At 36.1% G+C, this 24854-nt stretch overlaps 3 protein-coding genes across 5 annotated transcripts in view; 1 reads left to right on the plus strand and 2 right to left on the minus strand.

Moving 5' to 3' along the window:
* Positions 1-1885: 1885 nt before the first annotated feature.
* Positions 1886-5052, minus strand: LOC107584217 (aquaporin-8-like). The gene is made up of 5 exons (XM_016270725.1): positions 4741-5052; positions 4122-4248; positions 3738-3952; positions 2402-2536; positions 1886-2158 (listed from the first exon to the last, which is right to left on the minus strand). Exons 1-5 carry the CDS (start codon positions 5001-5003, stop codon positions 2116-2118), a joined length of 783 nt encoding a protein of 260 aa, XP_016126211.1. The 5' UTR covers positions 5004-5052; the 3' UTR covers positions 1886-2115.
* A 1540-nt stretch (positions 5053-6592) lies between these two features.
* LOC107584116 (leucine carboxyl methyltransferase 1-like) lies at positions 6593-13162 on the minus strand. 2 transcript variants are annotated; one of them, XM_016270568.1, is made up of 12 exons: positions 13068-13154; positions 12787-12922; positions 12379-12470; positions 12166-12287; positions 11887-11963; positions 10733-10794; positions 10526-10628; positions 8653-8773; positions 8453-8554; positions 7113-7204; positions 6896-6993; positions 6593-6803 (listed from the first exon to the last, which is right to left on the minus strand). In XM_016270568.1, the coding sequence occupies exons 2-12, from the start codon at positions 12870-12872 to the stop codon at positions 6781-6783; spliced, it is 978 nt and encodes a 325-aa protein (XP_016126054.1). In that variant the 5' UTR covers positions 12873-12922; positions 13068-13154; the 3' UTR covers positions 6593-6780. The 2 variants fall into 2 exon arrangements, with proteins under 2 accessions (XP_016126054.1, XP_016126053.1); XM_016270567.1 differs by having other exon boundaries at positions 6594-6803; positions 12787-13162.
* Positions 13163-13936: 774 nt separating this feature from the next.
* LOC107584117 (rho GTPase-activating protein 17-like) overlaps positions 13937-24854 on the plus strand; it is a 28075-nt gene continuing 17157 nt past the window's right edge. The window contains exon 1 of one of the 2 annotated variants that reach the window (XM_016270569.1): positions 13937-14484. In XM_016270569.1, the coding sequence (XP_016126055.1) occupies positions 14432-14484 (53 nt within the window). In that variant the 5' untranslated portion in view covers positions 13937-14431. The remainder of the gene's footprint in view (positions 14485-24854) is intronic. The other variant, XM_016270570.1, reaches the window with a different exon arrangement.

The following is a 24854-nucleotide window of genomic DNA, read 5'->3' on the forward strand; positions in this document are numbered from 1 at the left end:
TATATATATATATTTATATATTAGAGATGCACTGATACCGATACTGGTATCGATATCGGGCTGATACTGAGCTCCTGTACTCGTACTCGTACTCGTTAAAATGCCCCGATACCAATATGTTGCTCGTATTTTGCTTGCTTGAGTGTTTCTGCATTATATGAGTGTCTTTGGAATATAAATCGCAGCACATTTCAGATGAAAAAAAACGTGACTTCTATTTCTGAAAATATCACAGTTAGGAGATTTATAACGAGTGGTTCCCTGCATTATTACAGCAAAGCACGTGATTACAGTACTAAGCCGCTGCAATGGAGCAGCTCTAATGCTATTAAATTAAAGATGATGTACCATAGAGCAAAAAATAAATAAATTGTGAAAGTAACAAAAACCTGTAAAATACATTTTAATGGGCATAATTAAGTGTGAAAATAACTGAAGGATATACAGTCAAACCAAAAATTATTCAGAGACCAGATATAATTTTTGATATTTTTTTACTAGTGGGTGCAGGACACTATAGTTAATTTATGTAAGTGAGGATAGCAAAATAAAGTTACAAAATAATTCATACAGTGGACCACCAGTAAAACTGATACAAATCGGGGGCCAAAAATTATTCAGACCGAGTCTGGAAAAAAAAAATTTGAAGTTCAGGCTTGCATGAACCTGGCTGACAGCATGCCCAGGAGACTACAGGCTGTCATTAAAGTGAAAGTGATGTGACATGTGGCCAAGTATGGTGACCCATACTCGGAATTAGTGCTCTGCATTTACCCATCCAAAGTGCACACACACAGCAGTGAACACACACACCGTGAACACACACCCAGAACAGTGGGCAGCCATTTATGCTGCAGCACCCAGGGAGCAGTTGGGGGTTCGGTGCCTTGCTCAAGGGCACCTCAGTCATAGAATTGAAGGTGGAGAGAGCGCTGTACATTCACTCCCCCCACCTACAATCCCTGCCGGTACGAAACTTGAACCCACAATCTTTGGGTTATGAGTCCGACTCTCTAACCATTAGGCCACGACTTCCCCAATTAAGGCTAAGGGTTGCCCGACTAAGTATTGATAGTTGTGTAAATACTGTCATACTAACAGCTGTCTAATTTTTGGTTGATTGTAATGCATTACATACCTATCTTTTAAAGTTATCTAACATTATCAAGCTGAATTTGTTCTGACATAGTTTAACTCTGAGTTCTTGTTATATTTTATTACCATTTTCTAAACTATAGCAAATAAACTGTTATAATGTTAGAAATGTTGAAGGTGTCTGAATTAATTTTGGTTTGACTGTATCTATTTGATAATGAATTTAACCAACTAACATTATACATACTCTTTTGGTTTCTGTACCCAATATTTAAAACATTTACAAATGCAATAAAAATATATATCGGCAAGTACCAAAAATAAAAGTCGATATCGGGCGAGTACTGGAAAAAGTGGTATCGGTGCATCCCTAATATATATGTTGATGGAGGTATTACAAATACTATAAATACTTTTAATATGCTCAGGGGGTCATAGAAAAAAAAAGAAACCTAAAAATCTTCTCACAGAAGAGAGAACATGATTTGGTAAAAAAAACTAAGAAAAAAAAAATAAAAAATAAAATATATATATATAAGACAGATCATGATCTGATTTCTAAACAAAAAATAATATGAATAAGAATATTAATAGTAGTAATTATATATATATATATATATATATATATACTGTATATCACATCATCATATATATATATTATAATAAAATGGTGTTTTATGTTAACATGCTTAAAAAACAAACCAAGAAACTAATTATATTATCATTGAATCCATGAAGTCCTATGATTATTTCATTTTATGATATGCAAAGTGAAGAAATACATGCACGCAATTTCTAACAAAAGACAGTTTATTAACAGAACACATCAGAATACATTATGGCAGGCTATAAAAACTAAAACAACAAATGCATTTGGCAAAGAGACAATAAAGCATCAGAATACAGAAAGGTTTAGAATACTGCACTAATATAAATGTTTGACAATATCATACAATGCTTTACAAGTTATCTTGACTTTAAAAAGCTTACAACATGAGATCCTCTGAGGGCCCCTCTCGATCACTTGAAAATAACACGAATCTTCTTGTCTCCCACTACCAACCTAGAACGAAAAATGCAATTGTTCAGATACTTACAGATACTCAAATACTTATACTTACATATTACAAATCAGGACTGAAAGTTTCAACCACAAAAACTGTCATGCACATAAAACACAAATGAACTCTTATTTCAATCCGATCAGATTCAAAATCAATTATCTTTATACACTCAATGACTTCACACTCTTTCTAAATGAAGAAAATCAGTCATTGTGCAATGTAAAAGTGAGCAGCAGGAATACCTCACAAGACTGACAGTGACCAGAGCACCAGTCAGAGGTCCAACCCAATATATCCAGTGGTACTCCCAGTGACCGGACACTATTGCTGGCCCGAAGGCCCGTGCTGGATTCATACATGCTCCTGATATTCCACCCCTGTTGAACACGCAAGACAAAATCAGGGAAATCACTGCAAACTGAGAGCTTGGAAGACTGGCTTTAAAAAGTGACCCAAACACAGCACATTAGCACATTTTATTGTTAGGAATCATTATTTCCTGTTGCCATTATTGTTCTAAGGCAATTTTCTTTTTTTATGTCTTTGTTTCCTGTAACATATCCTGTGATTTTCAGTTCATTTGGTTGCCATGTTCATTAAATACACCTCTGTCTCCACATTAAAACAAGTGAGAAAATTAGTTTTGATTGTGACAGGCTGTCAACATTTGCTTATAAAAGCGAATGAAACATGAATACAGTTAGAACAGAATGAGTTAAAACACCATCAGTTTCAGCGATATACAACAATATTCTATCTATCTATCTATCTATCTATCTATCTATCTATCTATCTTTAGTTTTGATTGTGACAGGCTGTCAACATTTGCTTATAAAAGCGAATGAAACATGAATACAGTTAGAACAGAATGAGTTAAAACACCATCAGTTTCAGCGATATACAACAATATTCTATCTATCTATCTATCTATCTATCTATCTATCTATCTATCTATCTATCTATCTATCTATCTATCTATCTATCTATCTCTCTCTCTCTCTCTTTACCATAATAGCCATATTTACAGTTTTCTGTTTTTATATTTCTATTGTTTTATACCTTTTAAAGTTTTAAAATATGTATAATTATAACAATTCTATATAAAATAATTAAATGTAATAAAAATCATATAGACGTGTGTTTGTATTTGTTCTACTTTTTTCACTCTATTAAGCTGTTTTGAATTCAGATGTTTCCTGTATAATAATTCAATTAACATTATAACATTAAAACACACAAAATGTAAAACATCCATGTTTACAGTTGTTACAGTAGTGAACTTGTAGTTCACACCCATCTACATAGTTCAGGTAGAAGATTTCTGAACGTTTTTCATTTCATTAGCAGATGTACTGTATAGTAATATTATATTACAGTTGGAGACTCAAAAAGATGTTTAAACATGATGTTAAACAGTGGTTCCAGTCATTCCTATATTTAATGTATTTTAATATTTAGCACAAATGCTCTTTATGGCTGCAAAACAGAAGACTAAATCTTATTTAAAATATACTGTAGCACAGTATTCTGTACAATAGGCTATATAATTAATTTTTGCATGAAATATTAGCTTCCTACCCAGCCAAAATATTTGCAGTCACAGTGAGTCCAATACAGAAAGGAGCCAGATGACTTCGGGTCCTTCCATTCACGGCACCCATGCTGACAACCATAGTCAAGAAGAGCGTCATAATCATCTCTGCCACAGTCGCAGAGCCAGTGCCATGAGAGGTCTGAATGGCATCAAACGCTGCTCCCGTTGCATTGGCAAATGCTTCATTTGTAGTGACAGCCTAAAGAGAGAGAGAAAAAAAGATAAATAATAAAACTATTGAATCAAGAGAAAGTTTTATCGTCAGTGCATTTGTCGTCAGTGTTAATGATTGAACTTTCAGTAATTTGCGCATCAAGGCTTCACCATGTCAAGTCACAAATATTAACAGAGAAGCTTAAGACACATACTTTGGCGAGGCTGGCAGCAATCACTCCACCTAACATTTGTGAGAGCACGTATGGCACCAGGAGCATCAGTTCCATTCCTCCAATGAGGTAAACACACACAGACACAGCTGGATTGAAGTGACCACCACTGGAAGACAGGATAAAATAGGGAAATCAAATGTAAGCAATCATGCATAAATTATACAGTTTTGGTTCAGAATGAATGGCTACATTTTATTTTCTCCAATAATAAAAAATTATAATAAAATAAAATATTAAATAGAATAAAATCCTACAAGAAAATATGAAATACTTTTCAATTTAAAAACTTTTACATTTAAATAAAAAAAATTTATTACATTTTTAAATGAAACATGAAAATATGAAATTATAATTTAATAATACTTTTATTATTTATAAAATCATGAAATAAAAAGATATAATTTTTGCAGAGTAATCAGATATTTTAAGTAAATGCAAAATAAATGTTTTTCAGTTTACAGTTTATAAATATACTAAACCTAATATAGATATTCTAAACATTGTTTAATATTTAAATATATTATTTTTCATTTTTATTTCTATTTCAAAGTCTAGTCATTTGCTAAATCAAGCACACAAAACAAAATAAGGCAGTTACCTGATTTCTCCAAAAATGGCAATTGCTATAGCCAGTGCTAGTCCATGTGCCAGGGCAGGCTGGATACTCCCGCTGATGCCCACGTTGCCCATGACCGACACACAACCCACAAACATGAAGAGAGTGGAGCCGAGGACCTCCGCCAGGCACGGCTGAATGTAGTGCTCATAGAAGGACAACTTCTTTGGCTGATTCTGATGGGCATCCGCTCCATCGCCAGTGGCTACTGTAAAGAGCTCTGACTTGGACTCGGCTGAAGTCATCTTGGCTGTGTGAGACTTCAGGTGATCTGTGCTCACACGCTGTGGCTTCGTACTGATAAAGGTGGACAGAGGATAGGGTGGAGTGGTGGTAAGGCGGGCCAACAGTCTCCCCCGTCATCACTCTTGGTGGCTTGGGAAAAACACTTTAAAATTACAGCAGTGGAGAGCATTGTTTGGGGGGTGACGGCTTCAGGATATAGCTTATCATCCACCAGTCTGCTATTACACAGCCGAGGACAATAAAAATGTGCATAACCAACTCTCATGTCACTCAAGGTCTGCTCGCCTGTCTTATGCAACTGAATTGATCTGAGTTAATGCAGTTTCCCAAACTTTACAAATTTAATGGCATATTATAGATCGCTCTGCAGTTCAGCATGGCCTGCAGCAGATCATCTGCATTTATACCGTGTTTGCTCTCACTCTCATGCATTAAATCAGGGTTCCTGTGGCAGTAAATAACAGCACAAGGTCGGTTTGGGTTAATGTTTCTCTTCAGGGAGTCACTGACAAAAACGAATACAGAGAAAGACTGCAGGATGCCCGGCGTTGATGGCTAAAGAGGAAACGTTTCCTTTTTTTGTGTGTGTCTTTTAATCGCCTTTTGTTTTCTAAAACTGCTTCCTTGTGGTTATTTGACGTTGAAAAAACACTTACTTTACGGTTCAAAAGTTTAGTATCGTAAGATTTTTTTATGTTTTTGAAAGAAGTCTCTTATGCTCACCAAAGCTGCATTCATCTGATCAAGTGTGAAATATTATTACCAGTTAAAAACGTTTTGTTTTGTATTTTAATATTTTATTTTAAAATGTCATTAATTCCTGTGATGGCAAAGCTCAATTTTAGCAGCCATTACTCCAGTCTTCAATGTCACATGATTCAGAAATCATTCTAATATGCAGATTTTTTTTGTTGTTAAGGAACATTTTCCGTTATTATCAATGTTGAAAACAATTGCCCTGCTTAATTCTCAATGAGGATTCTTTGATGAAAGTTCAATATAACAGCATGCATTTAAAATAGACATATTTTATTACATTATGAATGTCTTTACTGCCACTTGTGATCAATGTAATGCATCGTTTAATAAAAGTATTAATTTCCTTAAAAAAAAAAACAGTTGAATGGTACTATGCAAAAAGTCAAAAAGAAAATCCACGGTATGAGTTTTTTGTTGTTGTTGTTTTTTAATTCTATACCTATAATTATCAACCAACTTAACTACATTATAATCAGAAAAAATTTAATTGAGGGCTGCTTATGACAAATTTATGTGGTTTGACAAGGGCATCTCTCTCCCTAGGATTTTAATTCTGTAATTTTTTTACAATGTAGATTGTGTAAAATGGTTTCAAATCAAAGTGCAACAATTAAATAGTGTGCACTTAACCATCATTCTATACTCTTAATTGGCTTTATTCATCATCACCGTTCATGAATATTCAGTGCTTTTACAAAAACCCATTACTATTCATATAGCTAACAAAATAGTTCATCTTATGAATGTTTCATGATAACAGCTATGCTATACATTTGTAAAACATGCCTGAATTAATATGGCACTTTAGTGAGACACGTCGGTCACATGGGAGACAGAAGGAGACAAGTAAAACAGAAGAAAAGACGCTGATGCCAGTACTCTCCATTTTTATTGTGCTCAAAAATGGAAATAAAGATATAAATGACTTCCCCTTCCTGTCCTCTGAAAAGCGTCAAGAAGAGCGTCCTGGTGATGTCGTTTCAAATGAAACTTTTACAACCAAGTCCCTATTGACATTTAAAACCCAATTTGAGAGAGGCCTGAAAAGAGAAGTCCGCTATTAGTTACAGGTGACATCAAACGATCCATGAAACTCTAGAATGCAGTTAAGTGTTTCAAATGGAAGCCTCACCTAGACTGAGCTTATCTTTTACAGCCCAGCAGATGCAGTAGTGTTGGAGAAGCTGTTGGAGAAGTTCCCTTTCATCTAAAAATTCTAGACGCTCAATTCTGTGATTGTAAAACAGAGCGTCATTGTAGAGATTCTGATCTCAAACTTTCCTGGCACTGGTTGTGCAGTTATAAATATACGCTTGATTACAACTGTACTTGAGTGTTGGCATGTGTACCTAGCTACATCTTCCTGAGGAAGCACGCTGTAGACGGTCATCATGTCCAGTGCATTTACACTTTCCCAGCCTGCTGACAGAAAGCGCTCCTTCTGTGGAAACACACATCAGGGTGATTATCATTAACTAAAACCATTAAAAACTGTTGATTTGCATTACTTGAAACATTATTTTAGCTAATTGCCAAGGCAACATTTATAATTATTGTTCAGAGCAACTCAAAAGTATTAAAATAACAGAAACTTGAATAAAAATGAATAAAAACTATATAGAAATATAAAAAATTCAAATGACAAAATACTGAAAACTGAAATTAAAATTAAAACAGAAAACATTAAAATAAGATCTAACAACACACTATCATCATAAGCACCACATTTTCAATCTCAAATGAATTCCAAATATTAATAAATCTATATTAGTACATTAATGAAAATAAAAACAACATTCACACTTCACACATTTCATATACATACACACGACGCATTTCAATCTGAATACAAATTTCAAGCCATGTTGATCAAATTAGTTCTAAACTAATTCAAAATATGAATACATCTGCATTAGTATATTAAGGAAACTAAAATGACACTATCATAATAAACACTTCACATTTTCAATCTGAATACAAATATCAAGCCATGTTGACCAGATATTCTGAGACGTCTACAAAAAAACGTTAAAATTAAAATGAAAACAGAAAATAATAAAGTATGAACTAGTTCAAAATATCAATCAATCTATTTTAGTATATTAATGAAACTAAAATAACATGCCATCATCATAAACACTACCACATTTTCAATCTGAATGCAAACGGACCACACCAAGCCATGTTGACTGCCCGGATACCCTAAGGTCATCGTGGTGGTACAAAATTATTAAATCTTTAACATTAAAATGAAAACAGAAAATAAGACGTGACTCACAATACATTAATGAAAACTGAAATAACATACCATCATCATAAACACTACCACATTTTCAATCTAAACCCAAATATCAAGCAATGTTGACAGAAGGTCACCATGCTGGTGTTAACCTTGAGAGACTTGCACTGATACTGCTTGTGAGACTTAAGTCTTGGCGTTGGTCGCATAAACAATGCCTTGTGCTTAACTGCTCTGTTTTCCTGAGTCTTGATCACCCATTGTATTTTGAGCAGGAAAACAACTTTGAATTCCAAGTACAACCCAGTCTAACGTTTTGTTTGTACATAGAAAGACACCGTCTTACTGTAAGGAGTAAAACAATCGACAATCATACAGTATGACATCTGTACGATATCAATGAAGTACATTATAAAGAAAGTTGCTAGTCCTAAGTGTAAAATGTCGTACTTGAGAGTCCAGAGACTGACACACATCCACCCCAGCCAGATTGCACTGTCGTCTCAGCAGGTTCTCAATCATGATCTGCCCGAAGCGATCATTCATGTTCACCTGAAAAGATCTGGACAGTTAGAGGTGCAGACAGGAAGAGCTAGCGACACATTTTTTAATGACTGTAGTAATGAAGCCGTTTAACGTAATGAACTCACCTGTTCGTAGTTAATGAACATGGCCGCGGGGAAAGTGTCTGCAACCCAGTTCACCAGTTTGGAGGACTGCTCAGGGGTCATGTACACCAGCACACACTCGGACAGAAACAGAGTGGGCAACCTGGGTGGAGAGAAGCGGGAATACACGGATAAAGGAATGTTAAGCAGTTCGTATCAATGGTGGGGAAGTGTTTCTTTGCAACACCCATCCTATGATTAAGCTTCCTCTAGATAAATTGAACTATGAATAATGGGTAACAATTTCTTTTTTTTAATCCGATAACATATTCATAACTAAAACACTAAAGCATTAGGTACCATGAACTAAAAATGAACAGCAGTACTTTTCATAGCATTTATTAATCTAGGTTAATATCAATTTCTGCATATACTAATGCAATTTATGTATAAATTAACATTATTTCATGCATAAAAAACAAACAGGAATTAATGAATAATAGTATATTTTTAAATTAACACTACATACACCACCAAAAGTTTGGGGTCAGTAAGTTTTTTTAAGACATTTATAATGTTACAAAAGACTTCTATTTGAATTACAGTTTGTTCTTTTGAACTTCCTATTCATCAAACTATTGTCAAAAAATGTATCACAGTTTCCTTGAAAATATTAAGCAGCACAGCTGTTTTCAATTTGATAAAAATGTTTCTTGGGCACAGAATCAGCATATTAGAATGATTTCTGAAGGATCATGTGACCTTTAATCATAGGAATGAATTACATGTTAAATTGTATGAAATTATTACTATTTTATTATTTTAAATTGTAATCATATTTCATAATATTATGGTTTTTACTGTATTTTTTTATCAAATAAATGCAACCTTGGTAAGCATAAGAGACTTATTTCAAAAACATCAGAAAACTCTTAATTTGTATTGTATATTAATAAACACTGAAAAATATTATACCTAATGCATTAACTAAATCGAATCTTGTTACAAAATCTGTAAAAAAAAGTAAAAGGGAATCAGTTTTTTTTCTCCTAGTGAGAACATCACAATTTGTTCAGCTCATGCATTAAAGCAAAACAAGCAGTTTGTTCCTGAAAACAAATCATTATGGTAATACCTAAAAGTACATAGCAGGAAATCACGTTTTTGGAAGAGTGGTTTGCATGCTATGACAATAGATTTTCCAGATTTTTTTACTTAGCATCTGAGACACTAATGGGATTTGCAGACAAGCTGGCAAACGTCAAGACGCCACGTTAGGGTGGACTGAACAGGAAGTTGCAAAAAAAAAAAAAAGCAAAACAAAACCAAAAAAAACTCAAGGTGAGAGGCCTTGGAAATGATGCCATTGATGTCATACACCTTCTAGAACGGTAGCTTCCTTCGGGTCTCATCAGTTCACATCAAAGAAAATGTGCACTTATTGACGCATCTGAGGAAACTCTAAATGCTCCCAAGTGTACTATTGTCGTCAGGGGCATCAGCAGAGATGCACGAAAACAAAACAACAGATGCATGCAACTCCTATTGGGATGCCAAACAGGATGGATCAACCCTATCTAAGATGCACAGAATCGTGAAGTTAACGTTCTAGTAAATCAAGTTTAATCTCAAAAACCTATTGTTCTGATACACAACCATGAATTGTAGTCGCAGCATTTTAAAACTAACATGTAACTGAGGCAACAAATTAAACATGAACCTTTCAGAAGACAAACCTGTACATCACAATAAAGATAAGAGAGTCTCATCCTGATGGTGTAACTGCACTTACTATATAATCTACTTTGATAACCATGTAGATAAAACATCACAAAAATGCAGTGCAATAGAAAAACTGAAAAAAATGTTGAATTTATATCCAACTCAGCCAAGGTTGTGATGTTACAGTACTTACTCTGGATTTATCTGGAACTTTTTTAGTTTCTCCTCTAAAGCAGGAAGGTCTCTTAGATCAGCACCGATGATACAATATCTGTCTGAGTCCAGGCTGTGACCATCTGTCAAAGAGGCATACAGTTGAACAAGTGAAAGGTTACAGTGAAAAAGATCACTACGCAACAACAAAGAAAAATGCTCTGTTACATTATAATTTGATCAATACCCAGACGGAGTGAATCAGTGGAGTGGGTCTCAATTAAAGGTTTTGATAGTGGAGGTTTCGTCCTGTGATAGATAGATAGAGAGAAAGTTAATCATTTACTCAATTGTTTTATGGAAAACATTATTTTTATCTCATGATCATTATCAGTTATCAGATTTCTATCTTCAAAAGCATTCATGTTTTATCATCACACAACTTGTAGGAAGTACACATGAAAAAAACGAGTTTGACCCCTGAATTCTATAACATCCCTCTGTACTATTGTATAGCAATCTCAAAAATATACACATAATAAATATATTACTCAAATAACGTGGACACTTTTCGTGTTAACTTGAGGGGAACTGACTTTACAACACAGAGTAAACTGCAAAAAAAAAAAAAACCTTGTGAGAAAGGTCTAGTATAATTTGTTTGCAGATGACACTTTGGTGTTATCTAATGCACTGAGGGTTGCACAGTATTGCGTAACTCCCTCTGGACACAGTGCATGTATTTCTATTCTGTCACTTACATACACACTCTTAAACCGAAGCACTTAAACAGCACTTTTATTTGCATTTCACGTCCGCTCTAGCTTGTTTCCTAGTCTAGCTTTCTAATAAACCTGGCATTGTAGACTATAAATATTGTTGGCTCTCTGACAAATTGCTTATGTTCCTCTATTGTAAGTCACTTTGAATAAAAAGTGTTTGCTCAACGCAATGCAAATGCAATGTAAATGCAGTCTTGTGTGTGTTGCACAGCCACACCTACAGCAATTTCCACTGACTGTTGTTATGTAGCAATTAAAAAATTAACGCCCAACCACCCATGACAAAACATTCTCCACACAAGTATAATTCATATGCATAAAAGGTATTGAACAGTATTACTTCAGGTGGGGTACTTTAAAATGATAAAATGCACCAAAGGACTGATCAAATTTAATACACTACAAAATAGATGACAGATATACAATCCAACCATGCTTTGGAGGGTGGACATACTGAGACAGAGGGTCCTAGAAACTGCTCATTAGAGACACTGTCTCCCCCTACAGGAACATGACTAAAAGAACATGCCAAGTATCCAAAATCATTCATTTTATAGTCAAAAGGCTATTTACTGACAATAATAACAATAATCATATTATAACAGTAAAAACGCCTTACTTGATGTGGTGTATTTTTCTGGCAACAATCATTGGGAAGTCGACTTCAAAGAACTTTTTTGGCATAACGTTTTCATCCTAAAAAGTTAGATAATACATGCACTTACATACTACATAAGATACTTCGATTGTTTATCAAAACATATTTTATGGGAGTCTGTATATTGTATTCCTTATTAAAAAGATATATATCTAATATATTAATTATTATTGTCTTCTTTTTGAATCTTGAAATAGCTAAATGCGAAATTAATAAAAATAAAAAAACAACAACAACAACCTTTAATCTCCAAAAAGTAGTATCCAGTCCTGCCCCAAGATTCACCACCTGACAATCACATTGCGTCTTCTTGAGAAAAGCATCAATCAGAAGATTCATCCCTCTGACACGACCATAGTAACCTACAGCACAATGAATAAAACAATAGAGCATCTGATTAAACGCAGCTGCAAACTTTAACCGGTAAGGGGAGATATTTAAACAATCTCTTACCTCTGTTGATCTCAGGTGCTTTACGTTCACCTATTTGTCTCACAAAATACTGGACGTAGAGGTCAGTCCAGTAACCTTTACTGGTAGCAAACCTATAAAACAAAACAAAACGTTATGTGAAATATTAAATGAGTATTCTAAGTCGATAACAAATAGTACTCCAGCGTTGCTCTTGAACATACACATATTTTATCATCTGTAAATGATGAAATAATTGAAGAATTATATAGAGCTATTCATGTCAGTAACACTGTGCATAACCACGACTGAAACATATTCCCCTCATTTTGATAATACACAGGATGCTCAATAACACTGCAGTTGAATGTCAAGAGAGAAGCACAGTATTTAGAAACACGGAAAATCGTGTGTAATCGTTTTATTTTTGCACTTATGCATTTATTTTACCTTTTGCATGTCGATGCATCGTCGCAAGTTGCTCTGACTGCTTCATCAGCAGTGTCAGAATCTGTAAATGGCTGTTTGGATGCCATGGACACTTATAGATTTGAAGCAATGCTAAACACTGCGTTACATATACATGCTGTATTTGTATGAACACAAATGCTAAATGTTAGCCAAACTGATCGAGTTTCGAAAAACGCCGCGGTATAAGATTCAATACTTCATTGCCAACAGACTCTTTAAATATGTTTTCAAGCACATTTGTTTGAATCAAGCATACTGATTTGCACAGCCGCAAAACTGGACCAAACGCTCCGATTGACAATCACATGTTTACATCTTACTACTTCCGCTGACGAAACTTTCCCATAATACATCTCGTGGGCGTGGCAGCGAGGAGACCTTACTGCGCATGACAGTGCAGCTTTTAATTCACGTTTATGTGTAACATTCACATTGGTTGATGTGTAGATGTTTACGCTTATGATTCTGCAAATCGTAATCGAGTCTGTTTTATAAATACTCCGTCGTTTTATATTATTGTTCACAACAGTGTTAAACCCCTGCATCACACACGAAAAATGATAACGGGGGAAATGTCCCGTTAGTTACAAATGGATTATAGATATTAGAGATTAAGGATTTTTTTATGGACTATAAAAACATCTCTCACTTAAATCTGCCATTCAGACGCATGCCACACATAAAACTAGATCAAGTATAACCGCGTTATTGTAGATTTGGATTGGAGTAGCTGCAGCTGTCAATGAGTGAAAGTTATAAATAGAAAGACGGAGACAAAACTTTATTTTATTTCATTTTATTAGTACTATTTTCAGCTTTTACGACATTTCCAAAACATGCTGTTCTTAAAGCATTATTAGACAATAAAATCAATAGTGTGACGCAAACAAGTAACATGAGGTGAATACGGTAAACAATATCTTATAAAAAGATCATATTATATCAACTAAAAATGAGTTATTTACGCTGTAAACAGAAAAAGGGACTTTTGGCCAAACACTAAGAGAAAGAATCCTTCAGATGAAAACTCCTAGAGTCCACACAGGGAGTGTGCGGTCATCATGAGCGGACACTGAACTCTACGTAGTCTAAGCAGGCTGCGTTTCAAAACCTTTGGAGCAGCCTACACAGACAGACTTTACAGACGCTCGATAATGCTGTCTGTAAAGTCAGCGCACTAGGTTTCGAGACAGCCCCTGTGTCCACATGAATGTCATCACGATCCTCCTGGAGCTGCGCTGGTCCGAGCTGTGAAACACACACTCATTACCGACACGGTTGCAGTGATCAGCCCGCTGCCATGCTCTTCCACTCTCTCCCGTAGATGTCACGGGCTGGCATACGTGGAAACCCCGCTCACTCCCGCTTATGAGAGCAGTTGCAACACGGAATGACATGAAACGAGCACCGCTATTCTCCGGGGCTAACTTTTTCCACACTACTGTTTTTTTCTCTTCCGAACGGCTAATTTTCTAGCTGCTCGAGCTAACCGTACACCGGGCTGTTTTAATGTAGTTATCCACACGACTTCACCATCGTGCTCAAGGATCTTTCGGCTCATGAGGCATCGACGAACACACTCTCCTCGTCTTAAAAACTGGGCTTTGAGGCCGACGCCACTAAAATGAAGAAACAGTTCAATCGGATGAGACAGCTCGCCAATCAAACAGTTGGCAGGCGAGTATGGATTTAAAGATTTTATTCGGTTTTGCCCTCATGGATGGGCACGCGCAGCTCTGTCATGGTTTGGTATGTTCTTGTTATGTTATGTTGTCAAGGCAGTAGCTGCCTAAAACAAATCGTTTCGATTTACCCCTTAGAATAACAGCAATTAGTTAAAGAGTAACATTTCTTCGTTGCTTTACATTATATATTTAGACGTAATTGTTTGACTGCAAACTCAACTTTTTGCTACTTTTGATTTGACTGTTAGACTGTTACACTGTTAGATTTGTAGCGGCCTCGTTACTATGTAATACTAAATCTGAATGGGAAATGGTTTAAGATAAGCTATCTGATAAATTACTGAAGATTAGAGATGTCTGATTGGTGAATGAATCTTTCTATTGAATCGGATCTTTGCAATGAATCGGTCGGATCTGTTCAGTATGAACATTTCGTTAATGAATTGAATGACTGTTAGTAGGATTCGTTGTGGCCTTATTGTGCTGTGCCTGTAAAATAAAGTTTCTGATAAACTACTTGGGGCCAGTTGCATAAACATAGCCACTTTTGTTAAGACTAGTTTGACCAACTAGCACTTGGACCAGTCTTGGAGAAAAAAAAGATGGACCACTAACTTTTAAGACTAGTCTAAGCAGTTAATGCAATCGGCACCTGAAGACTAGACATGTCTAATTCGTGAACGAATCATTTTTTGGAGTCGGGTCTTTAAAATGAGTTGGTCAGATCTGTTCAAACAATAATTCGTTTGAACTATTTGTTCACGAATCGACTGAACGATTCACTCATGAATCAGTCTGAGTTCTTCTCAGTTCTCAAACTCGTTCAATGAAAATTATAGTTATGTTCTAACAGACTCGGCTGAGTCCTGACTGAAACAAACAGAACGTAAAATTGCAAGAAAACCCGTGTATTAGTAAAACTAAAAAATGTAATAAACAGCTATTTATGACAACATGTTGTTTTATTGGAACATTTCAGTATATGTACTGTAATACATCATGTTCAGCATGTCAGGGATCAGAACGTAATATAACCGCTGAATCATTTTTTTAACTGGTTCTAAGAACCCGAATTATGATAAGTCTGCCTTCCATCACTATCACACATATTCCTTCTTCATAGGTACATTAAGAACATCCTGGCTCTTTTTGAAAATACACTTATTGGATGTTATGTGTGCTTATTGTATTTTCTAATGTTTGTTTGTCAGCCAACGTGTCCTTTGAGCTCATACTTTGTATCCTACATTGAAATGGCATGTGCATGGTCATCACTTCTGACTCCTCAGACTGTTGATAAAGCCTCAAACTGCATTCTTCATTCTGCACAAGCTGCTTGAGGCTAAATGGGCCTGTAAATTCTCAACATACTGGGCACAGGTCTCTCAGGGAGGTGTTAAAGCTGTAAATGCTGTTTTTTTTTCTTCCTCACGTCAAACAATATTTTGTTCACTTTAAGCCTTTTGAGTAGGCCTAATACAGACTTTAGATTAAGTTTGTATCAGTTATACTAACTTTATTGCACAGGCCATATGACTAAATGAACTAACATTTCTAGCAGATAATTACTTTCTTGCTTGAATAGATGGTATCAGAGATGACATGCCTTTCACTTTAGTTTTCTAACCAATCATAGCACGTTTACAAGGAGGAATGCACCTGCCTATCAGCTATGCTCATTTAACTAGTGGTTAACCTGACCTTTAGCATCCATGTCTGCAGCCTCATTCCATTTAAACGTGTGCAATTCGATCAGCCACCAGAGACATTTGGCTAGCCTGATGACAATGAGAAATGCCAGTAGCTAACAGTTTACTAGTCTTCACACTGAGTCCAACTGGGGCAAGGTCAAGATAACTGAGGTGATTTATAATTTTGTTGCAAAGTTTGGAATACCAGGAACTTTACAGCCCCCTCAATCTTTCTAGGCCTCAGAAAATTACTGTCTGCTATAAAGAGGGCGGTACGTCCAGCACCACTAGACAGCCCAGACAGTGTATTTTGTATATGTGAGGTGTCAAATTATACCTCTAAATGAAGATCTACATAGTAATGAACTTCCAAAGCATCATTTGGTTTTAAAGTAATATTATTTCAGATATCAAGCGTCAGGCACAGCGAATGAGTAAATCAGTTTTGCTACAAAAGATGTTTATTTTGTAATGCATGCCGTTTTATAACTTTCTTGAAAAAAAAGGATCTAGAAACATGCATCACTGTATCCACAAATATATTAAGCAGTTTTAACATTGATAATAAGAAATGTTTCTTGAGCACTAAATGAGCATATTAGAATGATTTTCTAAATGATTATGCAACATTGAAGACTGGAGGCTGTTGAAAATTCAGCTTAGCCATCACTGGGATGAAGAACATTTTAAAATGTATTAAAATAGAAAACAGTCATTTTAAATAGTAATAATATTTTTCATAATGTCTTTTTTACTGTATTTTTAAGGGGTCATTTGATGCAATTTCAAGTTTTCCTTTGTCTTTGGAGTGTTGCAATCTGTTTTTCCACTTTTTCAGTTTAGTTAGTCTGTAATGTTGTTGTTTGAGCATAAAAAAGATCTTGCAAAGTTACAAAGCTCAAAGTCCACTTCAAAAGGAGATATTTTATTTAACAGAAATCACTTTTCAAAAACTACAACGAACGACTCGTTTGGACTACAACGCATATTTTCCGGGATTTGTGATATCACAGATATCGACGAATGAGACGAGACCTGGTTGAGCTGCACTAGAGAAGGCAACGAGTGTTATCACTATGTCGGAGACACGCTAGCTTTCGCAAAGCAGACGAACTTAGAGCGGTTACAATCATTCGGGTTTAAATCACCCTCAAATTGATTTGATTTTGACGCAATATTTACACTGAAGCTCGCAGGCGGCTATGGTAAGGGGAATGACATTTCCCGACTAGCGCCGAGTGCTGCCAATCACAACACACACTGGCCCAGCTAACCAATCACAACACACACTGGCCCAGCTAACCAATCACAACACACACTGGCCCAGCTAACCAATCACAGCACATTTCGTATTTCAGAAGATGGGCCTTAATTTGACACAGGAACTATTCCAGCCGTTCATGCCAGACTGGGGAGAGAGGTGTTGTAATAATGTAAAATATGTGAAAAATAATGTGTTTTTCGAACAACCTAGTATGAAAGCCTATTCTAGTACACCCCCAAAACAACATTAAAACTTTGTAAAAGAGCATAATAGGACCCCTTTGAGACTCATCCATGCCTTCTTAAAATGCCTCATTTGAACACACCCCCACAAATCTACGTCAATGTGTTGGAAGATTTACATAACACCGCCCAAATGTTTACGCAAAGAAAGAAGGCATTACTTTTATTCTTGCTAGTATTGTTGCCGCTGCTACCATGTTGTGGAGATGCTGTCTGTTTCCAAATATGGTAAGGGGCGTAACTTTTCCGTCTCACTCTTGAGGTATTCGGCCAATCACAACGCACTGGATAGCTGGCCAATCAGATCACACCGCACTTTTCAGAATGATGAGCTTTGTAAAAATCAAAGCCAAATACACAAAATAATGTTATTTTTAGCATCGTCATATGACCCCTTTAATTAAATAAATGAAGCCTGCTTTAAAAACCCCAAACATTTGAATCATAATGTAAAGCCCTGTTCACACCAAGAACGATAACTATAAAGATAACGATATTAGCGTCCACACCAGCGAATGATATCGTCTGTTTATTCTAAGCGCACGCTCATCTGCCGCTTTAATTCTTTAGCTCATTACAGCAGGATGGATTCTGATTGGCTGTCAGTGTTTTATCGTTCATCAGCTGGAAAAAAATTGTTTTGAAAGTGATTCCAACGATATCGTTCCTCTGTATCGTTATCGTTATAGTTGTGGTGTGAACTATGCTATTCTTTAATATTGAGAACGATTTTTAGAACTATATCTTTATAGTTATCGTGCTTGGTGTGAACGGGCCTTAAAACAAATTTTTGACTGCAGGTTGAAATGTATTTTTTTACTTTACTTTTGTTTCTCATTAACAATTTTGTAAACGCAGAGTCATTTGCTAAATAAAATGAAAACATCAAAGCCATTCGTTGACTATTGCCTTGTAAACACAAACGTTTTACATGTGGATGAAAGAGATTCAGCTGGAATTCTCATCTCTTCCTGAATTTATTTTACGAACCATAAATCACTTCAGTATGATGCAGAAAGCAGACTTGAAGCGGTTGAGGGTCGGACGGACGTAAGGGGGGTGTCGAGGTGGCTGGGCGCAGGGCTCAGCTGGTCCCATGGTTCCTGTGATTGTGAGGAGCCAGTACACTGTGTTCGGCATGCAACCCCTCAAAGGAAATCTCTCCTTATTCTTTTTTTTAAACAGGAAGTCGTACTGAGGAAGTTTCATTTCTATGAATGAAATCTAAAATAAATTCTGAGGCAGATCCAGCTATGATCTGGGGTTTAAACCGTGTGACCAGTTTCTGCCCGACGACCTAAATGGCACGCTTGTGCATAACACCATCCCAAGGCACATTAGTGCCACGTTACCTCACAATTTATCAGAAGACTAGAACCACCTGTCAGGTTGCTGATGATGCAGATCTATTGTCAGCTCAGGCTTTTCACTGGCCTCGGGCACTGTGTTTGTTTCAGCAAAGAGGAAAAGCAAGATTGTAGTAATTCAAGTAAAAGCATGGCTGACTGTTTTAAGTTGTTACAGAAATCAGCAGTCAGTGCAAAGTTTTTTTTATGGTTGCTATCTGCTCTTAATCAGCTTCTTTATCAAATACTGTTGATATCAGTGTGTAATGCTCAGCTCAAACCATGAATGGACAATATGCTTCAGGTCATACACTTGACACTTCACTGAATATAATGTATATAGTGAAATGTTTCCTGAGCAACAAATCAGCATATTAGAAAGATTTCTGAAAGACCATATGATACTGAAGACAGAATGGCTGCTGAAAATTCAGCGTTGATTTGACAGAAATAAATTACATTTTAATTTTATAATAGAACAAGAGTCATTTAAAATGATGTTTTATAGTGTTATTGTGTACCATTTTTACTGTATTTTTGATCAATTGCTAGCCTGACAGTGTCTGGAGAAAGCTCTGGAAACCATTTCTTTTCAGTTCTTCTTTACATGTGACGTCAAGAGCTTGATTCAGACACACTTTCAAGATGTTTGGAGTTCAATCTGGATTGGGTTCAGTCTTGTAGGCCCTTTTTCTTGTCCTCTGTGTGTTAATTGAAAGCAGCTGTTCTCTACTGTCACGAGGTTACAACTATGGAGTTTTGGCAGAAGGAGGAACTGGGGCTGAGATTTGTGGGTAACATGGCAGACTAAAGGAAGACATGACACGGTACACAATCAGACTCTTGAGCTTTGACAGATCATTTTTCAGTTATTCAGACCCTGTATTCTGCTTTAACCACATTAGTCGAGCTCCATTAGAAGCTAATGGCGATCATGTCTGCTTGATTGCTCCTCAATAATTACAATGGCAATAATTGTTTTATTACTTTTTTGATAACAAAAAGAAAAAACAAGGTCTTAAAATTACCATAATTAACTCTCAAGCCAGCTTTGGTGACAGATGTGTCAGTAAGATAAAGGCATGCTTTTACATCTGGAGCCTTAAAATACATAAAATGATATTAATAATCATAAAAAGAGATACAACTCATTAGCTTTGGACATGAGCATGCATTACTGTAACCATTGAGTATTACAAATGAATTCCATTTGAAGAAATACTGTTATTTTGAATTTAGCAAAGAATCTTGAAAAAGGGTATGATCGTTTCCAAACAATATTAAGCATCACAACTGCTGCATCATATGTTGCATCAATTAGGCTTATTAGAGTGATTTCTACAGGATAATTTGACACTGAAGACTGGAGTAATGGCTACTGAAAATTCAGATTTGCCATCACGGGAATAAATTATAACTATAACTATATTAAAATCTAAAATGGTTCTTTTAAATTGTAATAATATTTCACAATATTACATATCACTTCTGAGTAAATAAATGCAGCTTTGATAAGCATAAGAGACTTCTTTCAAAAACATTAAAAACACCTAAATTCATCATATGATGCGATTTACATTTTTCTTCTCTCTTTGGAGTGTTACAAGCTCTTGGTGCATAAAGAAGATCTGTAAAGTTGCAAAGACTAAAGTCTCAAATCCAAAGAGATATTCTTTATCACATGTGGTTGCCACAAGCCCGCCGGCCGCTCCTTCATCGAATCAGCCAGCCATTTTTTATATTTAAAGAATTTGGCACTGATGATTCAAACGCGAGTAGCACTTGTTGTTTGTCGTTTCTCCGATCACAAATGCAGACATGGTTTTATGTTTACGCGACGCGATACGCAACGCAATGTGTAAAAACACAGTATAAGTCAATATAATCAATAATTATGTCCCCACTGGATGCAACAAATGCCTCGTTTGTAATGGGTTTTATTGGTTTTGTCTCGCCATGCCGGGAAATGGCATCACAGTGTGTTAAGGGGCGTAACATTTCGGTCACACACTTGAGGTATTCAGCCAATCACAACGCACTGGATAGCTGGCCAATCAGAGCACATCTCGCTTTTCAGACCGATGAGCTTTGTAAAAATCGACACGTTTCAGAAAGGCGGGGCATAGAGGAAAAACAATAATGTACAGTATGTGGAAAATGTGTTTTTTCAACTTTAAACCACATAAACACATTTCATTACACCAAATACACAAAATAATGTTCTTTTTAACAACATCATATTACCCCTTTAAATGTGGTAATTAAAAGGATTTTACTGCAGTATTTTTACATTTATGCTTGGTGTAAATGACTGACTTCCAAGACACTGGCGAAATAAGGTCTTAGCTGTAAAGCAATAGCATAATTGCTGTCTACCTCTTGGAGAACAAATAAGATTTTGTGAGTGTACAGTGAAACTAATACTCCATGTTATGACGGGCAAGCTTCCACTATTGTATAACGTATGACATCCTCCATGCTTTCGAATGTTACGGTTGCCACAACAAAAGGTGCACAGACAGAGACAGGCCCACCTCGACACACCGGAAACATTTCAACAATGTTTTATTGCCACAGACTCCTGTATGCTGGTTTTTATGTTGATGTGAACTCATAGGATTATAAATATCTACCTGTTCTCCCTGCAAACTTCAGTATATTTGATTGAACATAGTGAAATCCTTTCTGATCTTTACAGTAGCAAACACTTGGGTAACAAACACAGACGAATCAATAAAAATTTCATTAAGGAATACAATTTTTAGGTGAGGTCACACAACCTGTCTCTGAGTCATTGTTCTGAAACAGTAGTGTTATAGATGTTTGTTTGTTTGTTTGTTTGTGTGTGCGTGTGTGTTTGTGTGTAAGCTGTGTGAACTGAGCTGGTGTTGTCCTTTCACATTCTCTGTCTCAGATAGACAGGACATAATCTGTGCCATGGTCAAAGCCCTCTATTAGTTTACTATTAATAGGGCCTTAACTATTTGTTCACAAGGCTGACAGTGGACTGCTAAAAATCCCTGGGAAAGTAAATGCCTGTGACTCCCGTTTCGAACAGCTGGTTTCATTAGACAGACTGTCAGCTGTTGGCTACTCCTAGACTTGATCATTAGAGTCTACAGTTTAATTTATAAACATTATGTTATACTATAGGCTGCACAATTAATCAGAATAAAACGGAAATGGCTACATGACTATTACAGTATATATATATATGTGTATATGTACTGTATGTGTTTCAGAGTGAAGCATGGCACAGTGTACTTTTACCCACAAGCAGCTCATGAACCAGTGCTTTCAGTCGCACCTTCCAAACAAATTACTGGTAAATTACCATAAAGAGATCATGTGTGAACAGGACCTTTTCAAAAATATGGTAAATTTGTTCTGGTAATTTGCCGGTATGATAAGTTATAACATTACCAGTAAATTATAAAAACGGTAATGATCTCTGTGTGAATGCAGAACGAGATTACTGGTATGAGCACGCATTAGTTCAGAACACGCTGACATAAGATGTCTACACTGCGCCAATCATAACATTCTGATACAGATGACGGATTTACTCTGCGCCGTTTACGGAAGTCAAAGAAATGTCTGGAGTCGTCTAATATGATGTCTGTATGATGCATAAATGTGAACGTTTGACACAAAAATAAAAAAAATTATTTTCTTTGAAAAGATCAACAAAAACACTGACCACGTATACCCCTCCATGTTTACATTTACATTTAATCATTTAGTCATTTAGCAGATGCTTTTATCCACAAAGAAAAACAAGTAGATAGAATAGAAAAAATAGAAAGCTGGTGGTGTTTGTTTTTTGTTGTAAAATAAAGTATTACAAAAGTATAAAATAAAAAAAGATAAATGTAGATAAAGTAGAATTAAAATAGAATAGAAAGGGTTAGAGTTAGAGGGTCAAATAAAAGTGGAACAGATGTGTTTTTAGTCATTTCATGAAGATAGTTAAGGACTCATGAAAGTGATTTTGTGCCTCTTTGAGATGGCACAATAATACGCCATTCACTTGCAGAACGCAAGCTTCTAGAGGGCACATAACTCTGAAGTAATGAATTTAGGTAAATGGGTGCAGAGCCAGTGGTGGTTTTGTAGGCAAACATTAATACCTTGAATTTAATGTGAGCAGCTACTGGTAGCCAGTGCAAATTGATGAACAGAGGTGTGACATGCGTTCTTTTCGGCTCATTAAAGATTAATCTTGCAGCAGCATTTTGGATTAATTGTAGAGGTTTGATAGAAGTGGCTGGAAGACCTGCCAAGAGAGCATTGCAATAGTCCAGCCTGGATAAAACAAGAGCTTGAACAAGGAGTTGTGTTACATGTTCTGAAAGAAAGGGCCTGATCTTCCTAATGTTGTATAAAGCAAATCTGCAGGACCGGGCAGTTTTAGCAATGTGGTCTGAGAAATTCAGCTTATCATCAATCACAACTCCAAAGTTTCTAGCTGTTTTTGAAGGAGTTATGGTTGATGAGCCTATATGGATGGTGAAATTTTGATAAAATGATGGGTTTGTTGAAAGCACAAGCAGTTCTGTCTTAGCCAGGTTGAGTTGAAGGTGATGGTCCGTCATCCAGCAAGAAATGTCTGTTAGACATGCTGAGATGTGAGCAGCTATCGTCAGATCATCAGGATGGAATGAGAGGTAGAGTTGAGTGTCATCAGCATAGCAGTGATATGAAAAGCCATGTTTCTGAATGACAGAACCTAGTGATGCCATGTAGATAGAGAAGAGAAGTGGTCCAAGTACTGAGCCCTGAGGCACCCCAGTAGCTAGATGTTGCGACTTGGACACCTCACCTCTCCAAGATACCTTGAAGGACCTATCTGAGAGGTAAGACTCAAACCACTGGCGTGCGGTTCCTGAGATGCCATTTTCCAATAGGGTTGACAGGAGAATCTGGCGGTTCACCATATCAAAAGCAGCAGACAGATCCAGCAAAATAAGTATAGAAGATTTGGAAGCCGCTCTTGCCAGTCTTAGGGCTTCAACAACTGAAAGCAAGGCAGTGTAGGTAGAATGTCCACTTCTGAAGCCAGATTGGTTGCTGTCCAGGAGGTTGTTTACAAACACAACACCCCGGGAAGCACAGCCATTAAGAGGTCATTTCTGGTTAATGATGTGACAGAATTTACCGGTATTTTGAAACTGATGTGTAAATGGTGCTTTACCGGTAAAAAGACGGAACGTCGTTGCCTGTGTGAACAGCGCATTTTTGTATTTACCGGTAAAGTCGTTCCGGTAATTTTACGGGAATTTACTAGTATTGCTGTGTGAAAGGCTACAGTAGGTCTCAGAGTGGTTTGATTCATGTTAAATGCTGTGCCACACAAATTCATCTCCGCGTCTGATCTCAGTTTGGCTCGCTTATTATAACGTGCATTTGAGAATGCAACATATTTCAATCATCTTTCCAAAGTTGTAATCAGAAGCGCTTATAAAACAGCTGTTGTCACCCACCAAGTAAAATCTTGATGGCTTAATGTTTAGAAATGAATAAATTAAGACAGCCATAAATATTAGTATTGTAATTTTACAGTTGTGCTGTATTTATTTTTCTTAAATCTCTATTTGTTTTACGGTGAAATATTGCAAAATGAGTATTTCTAATTTTAGTAATACATTTAAAAAATATATTTTTTATATTATTTTTATAGTTATTTTGAAGTTATATTGGCAAATTCTGCAGCAAACCTCAAGCTTATTTATTGTTTTAAAAATCACAATCGCAATTTTTATCAGAAAAATGTCAATTGGATTTTTCCCCTAAATCATGCAGCCATATTACTTTAAATG

Source organism: Sinocyclocheilus grahami, unplaced genomic scaffold (genome assembly GCF_001515645.1).
Source record: "Sinocyclocheilus grahami isolate Dianchi unplaced genomic scaffold, SAMN03320097.WGS_v1.1 scaffold57.1, whole genome shotgun sequence".
NCBI classification, from domain to species: Eukaryota; Metazoa; Chordata; class Actinopteri; order Cypriniformes; family Cyprinidae; genus Sinocyclocheilus; species Sinocyclocheilus grahami.

Excerpts from the sequence above, each read along its gene's own strand:
- LOC107584217 (XM_016270725.1), bottom strand. The coding sequence starts at position 5,003 with ATGACTTCAGCCGAGTCCAAGTCAGAGCTCTTTACAGTAGCCACTGGC. Across the intron at positions 3,953-4,121 it reads TTGCTGCCAGCCTCGCCAAA|GCTGTCACTACAAATGAAGC; the intron begins GTATGTGTCTTA and ends CTCTCTCTTTAG. Across the intron at positions 2,159-2,401 it reads GTCACTGTCAGTCTTGTGAG|GTTGGTAGTGGGAGACAAGA; the intron begins GTATTCCTGCTG and ends TTTTCGTTCTAG.
- LOC107584116 (XM_016270568.1), bottom strand. The coding sequence starts at position 12,872 with ATGGCATCCAAACAGCCATTTACAGATTCTGACACTGCTGATGAAGCA. Across the intron at positions 11,964-12,165 it reads CTACTTTTTGGAGATTAAAG|GATGAAAACGTTATGCCAAA; the intron begins GTTGTTGTTGTT and ends CTAACTTTTTAG. Across the intron at positions 10,629-10,732 it reads CACTGATTCACTCCGTCTGG|ATGGTCACAGCCTGGACTCA; the intron begins GTATTGATCAAA and ends CCTCTTTGACAG.